The sequence below is a fragment of the Equus quagga genome, chromosome 11 (genome assembly GCF_021613505.1).
Source record: "Equus quagga isolate Etosha38 chromosome 11, UCLA_HA_Equagga_1.0, whole genome shotgun sequence".
Classification (NCBI taxonomy): Eukaryota; Metazoa; Chordata; class Mammalia; order Perissodactyla; family Equidae; genus Equus; species Equus quagga.
Window position 1 is genome coordinate 97,827,234 of NC_060277.1, and position 12,292 is coordinate 97,839,525.

Genomic DNA, 12,292 nt, shown 5'->3' on the forward strand with positions numbered 1-12,292 from the left:
AATCAAATGAGATAATGTATGGGAGGGCCCCAGGAAATGAGGAGGTCATTCAATTTGAATCCAACCAGCACTCAGTGAGGCCTCCTAAGGTCAAGGCACCACGCCAGGCCGCTGGGGGCTACACATGAGAAGCTGTGAGTGCTTCTGTGGGAATCATGGTACACGGGGGAAAAAACTCATTAAGATTAATTGGAGAGGAGGCAACCCCAGGCATGCGGAAAGAAACGATGTCTGTTCACTTCTAAAGGGAAGCAACTCGGTGTCATGCAAAGAAGCAGACCCTGGTCTGAATCCTGGTGCTGCCACTTGCTGTCTGACTCCAGGCACATTTTATTAACCTTTTTGAGTCTATTCCCTCATTATACCTTATAAGATTGTGAAGTTTCGTGAGAAGCCTGCAGCCGGGAGGAACTCAGTGCTCCTCTGTGCTTTCTCCTCTCCATTCCTCCAAAAAGAAGTTGAAGCTGAGCGGGGAGGGGCTCGTCAGGCGGAGGAGGAGACAGCTCCCCCAGAGCAGCGAGGACTCATTTGAAATCAGCAGCATTATTTACAGACTACTCACAATGTACTAAATACCTTTAACATGTTTGTTTTCAGAAGCAAGTTAAACACAGTCTCCTGTAATTTTGTTTGCACTATTCATTCATTCAGCCAGCCATGTCTTCCTGGAGAGACAGAGGTAAACTTGTGTGGAACTGTCACAATCCAGCTCAATGGAGAGGAAGGCCACGAATGCGGTGGGAAGTGGGGCTTTTAGAGCCAGTGGGAGGAAGCTTGCTCTGGGTTCAAGCCAGTTGAGGCCTAGCCTGGAGCCTCACCTAAGACCTGGGGACCACTAAAATGCTCTCCTTGATGGCAGGACTCCTAGAACCCAGCCCAAGCTGTCGGCGGAGGGAACAGGCCTCCAGGCGCAACAGCTTCTTCAATGCTGAGGAGCAGAGGCCCTTAGTGGAGGACGAGGCTGCAGAGTAAGGAGCAGGGTTCACCCAGCCAGACCTAAGGCTGCAGGAGGAGGCGGAGGGAGAGTGTTTTCTATACTTGGAAGTTTCTTGAGGTCTGGAAGAGTGGGAAGATGAGAAAGGGGAGGTGATGCTAGCCCACCCAAGTGTACAGAGAGAAACATACACCCAGGATGGAGATGGTTTATTCATCATTATAATAAAAATATATAGCTATATCTACATGTACATATATATGTAAATATGCAGAAATAAAGGATCAGAGGATATAAACCCAAGTATTAACAGCTCTTGTATCCAGGCTAGCATTAAGACTGAACTTCCCTTTCTTCTTTACACTTCTTTTTACACTGAATGTGTCCTGTTTACAACAGGGTAAAAACAACAAAGCTGTCTTCACTTGGAAATCGAGGCACCGCTACTGATTGTCTGCACCATTGCCAGGACTGTGGCCTGGTGCTGGGGCTCCTTCCTACCCTGCGCAGTGGCTGTCATTGCACTGAGCCTTGTGTGAGACTAGGGGCAGGGACAAAACCCCCAAAAGCCACCTGCCTGCACAGAGGGCATTATAATCTGGGGGGAAAGATGGCAGCATCCTTTAAAATGGCAACACGTTAACACCCACAAATGAATATATACACGCTGAGAAGCTGAGTGTAACAAGAGTTTAAGGACGAGGGTGAGTAGCAGAATGAATGGCTCAGGGAGGAGTGTTAATGAAGGAAGAGGGTGTTGGCACAAATTGCTCCAAGCTGAGGGGGGCCAGTCAGGGTGCAGGCCACTCCAGAGTCCGAGAGGGGCCAGTGATCAGGACACCTTGGCAACGCAGCTCCCAGCTGACAGTGCTCCCCCAACCCCCATCAGTTCCTTCTGGTTCCTCCGGTTGCCAGGGCAGCGGGGGCTGGAGGGGGGCTCTGCAGCCAGATGGGGGAGGCAGGGAGGAAGGAGAAAAGTGAGGCTCTGTCCCACCATTCCCCTCCCCCACCTCTCTCATCAGGATCCCAGAGATGCTCAGAAGTACCCCAGGCACTCCTCTCACCTGGGTCTTGGCCCACCCTGTCCCCACCTACTTCTTGTCTTCATCTGCCACCATGGCCCAGACCATCCCTGTCCCCACTGCCAGTCACCTGGGATTGCCAGGGGCCCAGCTGGCCGCAAGGTGCTGCCGGGCAGACGGGCGATGCGGCTGTGGCGCCGGGCAACTCCTAGTGAGCAGGAGACTGAGGAACTGAGGGATGGAAGGAAGGAAGGAAGGTGGGAAGGTCACAGCCATGCCTCTGGACCACAGTGCCGGGTGCGGGGGACAGAGCTAGACGCCACGCCTTGAGAGCAGGGGGTGGCTGAGCACCAAGAGCTTCCAAGGTCAGATATGAGGGCAGGAGGAGGAGTAGGGGGAAGGGGAGCTTAGTGGGGTGTGGGAGGGAAGTAGCGGTGGGGGGATGGGTAGTCCATTCCCCAGATTAACCAGTGGACACTGAATGCCTCCCTCGCGGAGAGGGGGCCTGCGGTCTTTAGCTAAAGGAGGGAGATCCCTGTCACCTCTAGTGTAATCCTGCAATAGCAAGGGCTAAGAGGACCTCAGTCAGAGAACCACACGTGGGCCCTGCTCACAAGACCCCCGGCACCTGGCTGCAAGGGGTCCAGAGACACAGCCGGGGCCTATAGTTGGCCTGGGTGTGCACTGCCCTGGCGAAAGCTCTCCCCCCGATACCACTCCCATCTCACCTCACAAAGCGCCTCTTCTTGTGGGCTGAGGTTCCAGGGAAGGAAGATGTTGGCTTGGAGCCTTTCATGGTGAACAGAGGCATGCGTCCACTGCGGGAGGGAGGAAGGAAGGCAAAGGGAGGCAGATCAGCAGGAAACCAGAAAAGGGAGTCAGCGTCTCCTCCCTCCAGCCCCCAGCTTGCAGGGCGGGGAGGTTGGACAAGATGACCTCTGAGGTTTCCTCCTCCTAAGAGGTGGATTCCTCTCCTGCCTCACTCAGCCTGGGCTGACAGCTGAGTGACAGGCCTGTTCTGGGAGAACATCCAGATGTCAGTTTCTGGCGCATCCAGGGAACTAGAGTTCAAACAATTTCACCCTTCCACCTGCCCAGCTCTGAGCTTGTTACTGAGAGGTGGTTCAGGCTGTAGGAGGGGCAGGGGGTAGGGTGGGCAGCCTGCCACCCTTGGCCTCACAAGTACAGGTCAGTCTGGCACTTGTTCTTGGCCTTGGACTGTCCTGGGCCGGTTGCTGTTCCCCTACCCTGCCCCATGGGTGGAAGGCGAGGGTGAGATCTTCATCTTCTCATTGAAAAATGCTGAATAAAATTTTCTGAGGACCACCCCCCCTCCCAGTTCCAGATGCTGGGCTGGAGGGTAAAATCTGGGGGTGGAAGGGGCAGAAACAGGTATTTCCCAGTGCGACACAGAACTGGACCGGGCCAAAGGCCCAAGCAATGCAGAGGAATAGAGGACTGGCTCACTTCGTTACTCCTGCTCCCTGCCAACCCTCCTCAAGAGGGGTCCCATCAGCTACTCGTGGGCGTGCCACAAAGCAGCACGAAGCTGGTGCCCTTGAAGTTTGGACAGACAAGGCAGGGCCGCTGAGAGGAGCACCGCCTCCATGGGAACTGTATATTCTGCCCTCTGGGGCCTGGGGAGCACCACCGATGAGACCAAAGGGAAAGAGACAGCAAGTGCTGGCCAGCACCTCTGTCTCGCTGACTCCTGACCCCTTGCTGGGAGGGAGGCAGGAAGGGAGACCCACCTGGGGATGAAGGGCTGATCCAGCCTGTTCAGCTCCTGGGGGACATTCTCCCAGCCGACGCATTCGTGGAAACCAAGCTTTGAAGGGGGCTCCTCAGAGAGATCAAAGGTGGCATTGAGGTCCTGAGTGGGCAGGGCCAGAGGGGTGGAGCAGTTCTGCATGGCAGAAGGGCCCAGGGGCACCCGGCTTTTGATGACCGTGGCTGGGCAGAAGCGAGGGGAGTGGCAGGGGGAGGAGGCCCTTTCTCCTTTGGGGGTGGTGGTCCCGAATGAAGGCTGAGCCTCAGGCAAGGACCCCCTCCTCAGGCAGGGCAGGAAGGACTGGCGCTGGTGCTTGCTCCCTGGCTTTGGGGCCGGGGGGCTGTCTGGCTCCAAGGGGCTTGGTCTCTTCCTCTTCTTCTCCCTGGGCCACTGAGATGCCTGGGCTGGGGTACGGTGAGGCCCAGGTGGGACCCCCAGAGTGTGCATGAGGCCACTCAGTTGCCTTGCCATGGTCCGGGTCACGGGGCCAGAGTATCCGGGAGACTCTGGGCACAGAGAAGCAGGGTGTTAAGGGGAGATCAGGGACTGGCCAGAAGGAAGGAGAATTTCTAGTTTGGGGAGAGAGACACTGGAGACATGCAGGAGCCCTAACTCCTCAGGTCTGCTGGGACTCCTGGGGCTTCTCTGTGTGCACAAGTCCATGATCCCAGGGCCCAGCCTCCAACCATGGCATAACCCAGCATCCGAGGACCCGGCCATCCCTCAGCACCAGCTGGGCCTTGGAGACGGCACTGATGGGCACAGGCAGAGCAGGGGTGAGACTCACTTGACTCTGAACACAGCTCCTGAGCGGGAGGTGGCCCCCTGGCTGGGCCAGGAGTCTCCGAGGCCTCTGGTCCAGGCTCAGCTTTCTCCTCTTGCACCAGCTGCTGCAGAGCCTCAAACTCTGCAATCACGTCAGGGGTCAGGAGGTTGGCCGCTTGGAGCAGGGAGTACTGCCGCTGGGCCAGGCACAGCACCTTCAGGGCCAACCTGGAACAGGGAAGGGGATCCCCACCCTACTCAGACAGGGTGGGCCAGGCCCCTCTGCCTTGCACATGGCCCCACTGCTCCAGGTGTGGTGAGGAGCACACGTGGGCTGGCCCCCGGCTCCCTCCTGCCTTGCCCCAGCCTGGCTGGCTGGCCTCACCACCGTCTCAGCTGTGGCTCCTACTCTGCCACAACCTTGCTCAAGACCAAGGCAGGTGGAGATAGTCACAGGTAATGGTAGGAGGCTTCACCACTAAACATGCCCCCTGAGGGAGACAGTGACCTGGGAAATAGGGAAATGGGGCTAAGTGGCCTTGGACTCAGAAGGTCTGAGTTTCCTCTCAGCTCTGCCACCTACCTACTAGGGCTGTGATCCTGAGAAAGTCCATTTACCCGAGGGGCAATGTAAGCTAGCAGGAAAGAGCCAGGCTCAAGTCAGACTGCCTGCTCAAACCCCAGCTCCCACTTCCCAGCTGTGTGATCTCAGATCATTGCTGACCCTCAGTCTCCACATCCTTAAAATGGGGAGGACAAATGCGCCCACCTCATAGGGTTGTTGGCAAGATGAGATATTTTATGTATAAAGTGTTTGAAGAGTACCTGGCATATGCTAAGCACTATGAGGTTGGCTAACTATGGTTTCCCGTAAAATGGAAATAATACCATCTACCTTGTTAGGAAAAGAGGAGAATAAATAAGACAGGCCGTGCTGATCTTGGTTCTGAGGGGACCTCAAAAATGCATTCAGTCTGCGCTTTCTATTTAATGGTTGGGATCCTGAAAGAGTATGTACGAATCAACGTGTACTTCATATACACTGAGGGCTATTTAAAGGAAATTATGAGAGTAATGAGATTCCTGATGTTGTAAATTCAGATTCTAATAAAGCAAATTTACCTTCTGTAAGGCACACCTATGATAAAAGAATAAACACAATTATCTTGGTGGGAATTGTTCATAGCCAATAATTTATCCTCAAGTAGCGCTACCTGCCCGGACATCTCTCAACCCCTCCTCCGGCCTCAGGGAACCCCAACTCATTTTATAAAGCAGCCTCCAGGCCTTCTTCAAAGAAGGCAGGATATAATTTAAAAAGGACACAGCAGAAACTCATTCTATATCCGCCTGAACCACACGTTATAAGATTAGACTACTGAGAGGAGTGGGTGTTTGGGGAGAAATGCATTGGCCTGGATGTCAGATGACCCAGGTCTGGTCCCATCCCTCTCACTGTGTGGCCCTGGGCAAATGCCTCAGTACCCCATCTAACAAATGAGGAGTTGGTCTATATCAGGGGTTTTCAAATTAGATTTCAAGAAATCCATCAGAGGACATTATAAATGAAGCAGCTCTGCTGTGTCTGTTCTACAAATTAGACTCCAGCATGAGATTTCATTTGAAGAAAGGACTTTGCAGCTAAAAAAATTCTGAAAAACCACTGAACCGGAAAATCTAAGATCTACTCAGTGCCCTGGTGGTCTAAGATTCTAAAGTCTAAAGCCAAAGAGAAATTATATTCGATTATCTGGTTGTTAGGGTGTTTCCAAGTATGGAGATGATCTAGAATGTTCTGCAGCCCCTGTTACATGGGGTCTTCTGTCACATTTTCATTAGTATCTATTATTAGCTCTAAGAAGTAGGAAGAATAAGGACTATGATTCCCCAAATCATAGCCAAGGTTGAAGCAACTTGTCAGAGACCACAAAACCAGAGGCAAAGCAGAAATGAGAACCCTGGTGTCCTCTCTGCTCACAATGGGGGACACCAGGCAGAGACCCTGAGTCATCGGTGGGAGCCCTGGAGGCCAAGGGGACATCCTGCCAGTGCATCCTTGCCACTCCAGGGCCCCCGGGAGTCGGCAGCAGGAAACAGATAATGAGCCGCTGATTATTCAGGCTGCAGCATTTTTGCTGACTCGGGAACAGACACTCCCCAACAAGAAATAAAATTAAACAGGCCCTTCTGTCTGGAAGCTTTAAATACATTGCCTAGTGTGAAGCGTGCTGCGGAGGGTGGACAGGGGCTGGCAGGAGCAAAGCTAAGTGGCAGGGGATTTATGTTCTGGAGGCCGAGGGAAAAAAATACTAGCAGCACCTCTCTATTAAGCACAGAAAGAATGGTCCAAAACCCAGCTCTCTTTGGCTTTGGGTGGTGTTTTGTATTTCCTTCTGAGAAGAATAGCCACAGTCAGTCTGTGGACGAGGAGACACACTAAACACCTGACTCAGGAAGGCTGTCCCTTCCTCAGCCTGCAAAGCAGAGCGAGAGCTCAGGCGGCCCTACCCTAACTCGGTGCGTGCCAGCTGTCTGGATGGAATGTGGTGCCTGGCTTCCCTCCTGTTGGGCTGCCAGCTACATGGAAGAATAAATAGAGATGATGATAAGTAAACAGAGTAGCTGATAACATCAAGTTGTTGAAAGCAGATAAGGGACATTGATGAAAAAAGACGACTCAGCTAGGGCAGAAGCAGAGCTTTTGTGGCGTAATTAACACCAACTCCCACCCCAGGGGGCTGGCACCCATCACCTCCCTTCTTGGCTCCAGAGAAGAGCAAGAAGACACCTACTGCTTAGAATGGTCCCTGCTTGGGTTCTGTGGTGAGAGGCGTCCCGCATCTGGCTTAGGCTGCAGGGTCAGGCCAGGGGACCCTGGTGGTGGGTGTCTAAGGTTCTGCTCTGGCACCTGGATTGGGACCTAAGAGAAAGAGAGTCACAGAGAGATGGAGGGTCTAGTGTGGCCTGCCTCCCTCCGTAAGCAGCTCTTAAAATCTTTCCCTCCTCCAAGAGTAGGAATGATGGCTCCTGGGTCGACCAGGTCCTCTAAGAGACTTTCTCTCCCAGTCTCCTCCTCCCTCCCTGCTCCTCTTCTGGTAACACACATGCTCCTCACTTCCAGACACACAGGACCTGAGTTTTCCTTCCTGCACAGGATCTGAGAGCCTCCTAATGACATCCAGCTAGAGAACCCGGGACTGAAGGGACTCTATCAGCTGGGGAGAGGCATTTCCTCCAATATTCTATCAGCTCCAAGTCCTACCTCCTGGGCTGAGCCTTCGTCCTTGTCCTCCAGGGGCTGCTCCTGGTCTGAAGAGTTCTCTTCCATGACCCTCTCCAGCTGGGGCTCTTTCCCCAGGCTCTCCTCCTGAAGGACTGCAGACCCTGGGTGGAGCTCTGGGGTGCAGGGCTGGCTGGGAAGGTGGGATGGTGGGGGAGCACTGGGAACGCCAAGGGGAAAATGAGGGTTTGAGAGGTGGGAACAGGGGCACGTAGGGAGAGCAGGGAGGGGGCAGGATCTCTGTGGCACCAAGTGGCATAGAGCCCGTAAGGGATGGAGGCTTGGGTAACTAGTGGGCAGTAGCTGAGGGTGGGAGGAGTCAGGGATTTCCTGGTTTAGGAAACAATGACACCCTCCCCTTAACAGCACCTTCTTTTGAATAGTAGATGCTGCTTCTATGGTCTGGGTGTCATTTACTCATTTGACACAGAGCAATCAGTGTTCTGGACACCAGGTGGGGACCTCTAGCCCTAGGTGTCAGAAGAGAAGCAAGGAGGCCTAGCCCTGCAGGAGCTGGAGAAGGGGGGGCTTTCTCTGCCGAGCTGAAGGAGGGGGCAGGTATGGACAGCAGAACTCACAGTGGTTGTGGAGGGCCCGCCGTGGGGGACTGTGGGAGGTCCTGCTGTGGAGCCTGGGCTCCTGCCTCATACACTCGGAGCTTCTCCCTCAGGGCGGCCACCTGGAACCGAAGCAGCCCAGGTGAGCGTAGGAGGCGAGGGGTGGGCACAGGGCCCCGGCCACACCCCAGCGCTCTTGTCTCCTGCTCTCCTGCCCCCGAGCCTGGGTGCCCTCCAGGCCTCCTGGTCAAGCTCCTCAGGCAAGTTCCTCACCTCAGCCTGGAGCTGCTGGCAGATGGTGGCGTACTGGCTGATGTGACAGTCCAGGCTGATCACGTTGCTCTTCAGCTGAGGTGGGGGCACAGGGGAGGGATTGGTTTGTTCGTTACAGCAGCTTTTGGCAGCCACTTCTAACGGCCAGGCCCCACGCTAGACGCCTCACTCACGTTCCCGAGACTCCCCTCACCACTGGGGAAACAGACCCGGGAAGCTCAGCGGCTTGCCTGAGGCCACAGCAAGAGGCAGGAGGACACTTTTGAGCCCAAGACCACTGACTGCCTGACCAATACACTCTCGCCAGGCCAGGGCTTCTCAGCAGCAGCTCCAGGAGCGCCAGGGCTGCCTGGAGGCGGCAGGAGAAACCACAGCAACTCCACTTTTATCTGTGTTATATGTTGACGTTTGTGTTGTTTGGTTGAAAACAGGGTCCTGCCGCTAAAAACAAGTCTGAAGAAGATCACTGGCTGACACTTGGCCACCTGCTCCCCTTGCCTCCCTCTTGAGATGATTCTGCCTTGGTCATCCCAGTGCTGTGACATTTTACTCTTTTTTCAAGTCTTGGAGAGAGACTGTCCTGCCTCTCTCCCAACTGGGGTCTTCCCAAGGATGGGGACTGTGTCACTTCTACCACAAAGAATTTCCCTGAAGACAGAGGCTAGGGAACTTCTTCCCTCCACTTTGGGGGAATACTTTCTCCAGGTACCATAGGAAGCTGTGTGGGTCTTGTCCGCCTCACCCCCAGCCTGGGGGCTCCCCAACACCAGGCTGGCCATTCCTGGCTGGCACGCACCGAGAGTTTGATCTCCTTGGCCCGGTCGGCATACTTGAGGGTGTTGTAAGTGTCCTCGTAGGCCAGGCTGGAGGGGCTGATGGCGGCGATCATCACTGTGCGGCAGTTGCCTCCGATGGAGTCCTTGAGCAGGCGGGTCAGTTTGCTGTCCCGGTAGGGCACATGGGACTTGCGGCCCTGGGGGACAGCAAGAGGGTGTGGGCTGAGGTGGCTGGGCCCCGGCAGCCTTTGGCCCAGGGCTGGAGGAAGGGACCCTTGGCTTTAGGCCCTCAGGCGCTGTCCTGGGGAGGACCCTAGGTCTGTGCAGCTCTACCTTTGCGTCAGCCAGGGCGTTGAGGACATTGATGAGGGCCAGCAGAGAGCGGTTGATGTTGGCACCCTCCCGCAGCCGCTCCCCCTTCGCCTGGGTGCTGGATGCCCGCTCTGAACCAGCCAGGTCAATCAGGCTCATCTTGGCCACCTGAAGGGCCTGGGTCAGACCTGGAACCCGGTCCTGCTGCTTCACAAAGACCTGGGGGCAGACGGCAGGGGTGAGGGGGCACCAGGCATCAGGAGGCCAGGCTGCAGGCTCTGACCTGTGACCCCTCTCACCTGGAAGATGGCATGGGAACGGGAGGAAGTAGCGTTGGCATCAGTGGGGTGCTGCTTGCGGTTACGGTTCCCCCTTGTCAGCATCTCCAGCAGCTGCTCAGCTGAGGCTGGCTATAGAAGAGATGCCCAGGAAAGGGACTGTGGTCTCCCCAACCAGGACTTTTCCCATAACAGGAGGGCTGCTCGCCAGAACCCATGTCACCCTCTTGCTACCGCCACCACCATGGGATCCAGGGCATCCTCAACCTGCCTGGTGAAGGAACCCCAGAGGACCAATGGGGCTGCTTGTGCCACCCGAGCCCAATCCCACACCTGGTGGAAGGAAAGTCCTTGCACCACCACCCCCTTGTCGGGGTCCTCACGGATGGCAAGGGGCCCCTTGGGCTCCAAGAGGTCGTGGATCTGCTCATTGTACACCTGAGGAAAAAGGAAGAAGGGAGAGACCTGAGGGAGGGGACCCGTCAGGAAAGCTCCCCTGGAGGCTGGAGGAGGGCTGAGTGGCTGGGCAGGGGAAGCATGACAAGATGCCACGCCATGAGCAGCACTTTGCCGGATGACATGAAAGGACAGGAGCAGGACGGGCCGGCTTAGTTCGCAGGCAGTCTCTCCCCGAGCTGTAACTGCCCTCTGAGCTCTCACCAAGCCCCCATCGCCCGCTTCCTACCACCCTCTCCCCGACCTGCTCACTCCACTCCACTCCACTCCCCCTTCAGGTGAGAGGGATGAACGAGGGATGGAACCGCCAGTCCTGAGGGAGGAACGCCATACCTCCTGGTAGCTGATGAGCACCTCGAATTGCTTCTCCTCCTGGCGGGCCTCCAGTCGCCTGTACAGCTCCATGGTGGTCAGGTACATGATGCCAGGGTCTCCCTCTCTTCCCAGCATGGTGTGTGTCTTCCCAGCCCCGGTGGCCCCATAGGCAAACACTACAGAGGACAGAGTAGGGAGTAGGGTGGTGGCAGGGCCAGATCTGCCTTCTCTAGGGGCTCCCCCAGTTCATGTCCACCGGCTTGGCCCTGCCCTCCTCCCCCAGCTCCTTTGTTTTGCCTTGATGTGCACAGTTCCCCTGCTCCTACCCACTCGCAGCCCCCATGTTCTCTGTGTGTATGTCCTGGCTCTCCTATAGGCCTGTGGATTCAAGGGTAAAGGGGTCTCCACTGCAGTGGGGACTGATCCCCTCCTCAGGGAAGCCTTCTCCAGTCTAGGTGGCTTCTTCTGTTGAAGGCCCTCTTCCCCTTATGTCACCTACCTTAGTTCACAGCCACACACTTGCGGGTGTGACTTCGTGATTAGTGACTTCTCCCCTCTCTAGAATGTAAGCATCAAAAGGATAGGAACCATGTCTGGCTGGTCTGCTACTATATCCCAGGGCCCAGTAGAGTGCCTTACACACAGGAGAAGAACAAATGGGGGACCCACAGAGAACGCAAGGGCCAGAGTCCTCCTCAGCAAGTGCCTGCCCAGCTGAGGGGGAGGGAGGTGGGCATCCATCATATGACACATGAAGCGCTTAGGAGGCAGGGAGGAAAGGCCGCTGCCAATCAGGGCCCGTCCTCCTCACCGGGGGTTCTCACCTGAGCAGTTGTAGCCTTGGAGAAAGCTGTCCAGGATGCTGTGGGTGGTGTGCTGGAACACGTCCTGTTGGGTGGCCGCCTCACCGAAGACCCGGTCAAAGACAAACGTCAGGTCTTTGCCTTTCTTCTTGGGGCCGTCATGGGTGCTGCCCCACTTCAGGCCAGGGAGGCCCCCATCGGGCTCCTCAGGGTCGAACACCAGGACCCGTTCGTCTACCACCTGAACCACAGGCTGCCGCTGACTCTCCAGCTCCCGCAACGTCGGGGGCCGCACTCGCACCACCACCCGCACCACACTGTCCTCCACCGCCATCACCATGGCAACACCTAGGCAGAGACATGATGGAGATAGGACCAGTTGGACCCCAGGTATGACCAGGTGCCCCCTCAGCCTAGTATTCAAGGTATCCTCTCACCCTCCAACAGCTGATCTTCATTTTATACCTCAAGAGAATAAGAATATTGGCGTTAGTACCAATTATTAATAAATATCTCTTTCTTACTTGAAATACCACTTTGTCATATGCAAATGACTATATTTTTTCAGAGGCCTATTACTGGGTTCTCTATCATGTTCCACTAATCTGTTTACCCTTGTGCCGACACTACACTGACACTTTTTCCATTCCTTCCTTTTACAATATGCTTTTTATTCAGTAAAGCAAGAACCACCCCCCACATTAGCCTTTTTCATGATTTTCTTGGCTATTTTCAGGCATTTATTGTTCT

General features: G+C 55.3%; 1 protein-coding gene across 1 annotated transcript; it reads right to left on the reverse strand.

The window, feature by feature from the left end:
* Nucleotides 1–1,146: 1,146 nt before the first annotated feature.
* On the reverse strand, nt 1,147–11,882 carry KIF18B (kinesin family member 18B). The gene is made up of 15 exons (XM_046676182.1): nt 11,564–11,882; nt 10,758–10,915; nt 10,302–10,406; nt 9,990–10,100; nt 9,712–9,909; nt 9,399–9,575; nt 8,603–8,677; nt 8,351–8,451; nt 7,755–7,932; nt 7,285–7,412; nt 4,515–4,720; nt 3,708–4,233; nt 2,685–2,774; nt 2,087–2,187; nt 1,147–1,873 (listed from the first exon to the last, which is right to left on the reverse strand). Exons 1-15 carry the CDS (start codon nt 11,880–11,882, stop codon nt 1,767–1,769), a joined length of 2,580 nt encoding a protein of 859 aa, XP_046532138.1. The 3' UTR covers nt 1,147–1,766.
* Between the last annotated feature and the right edge of the window lie 410 nt (nt 11,883–12,292).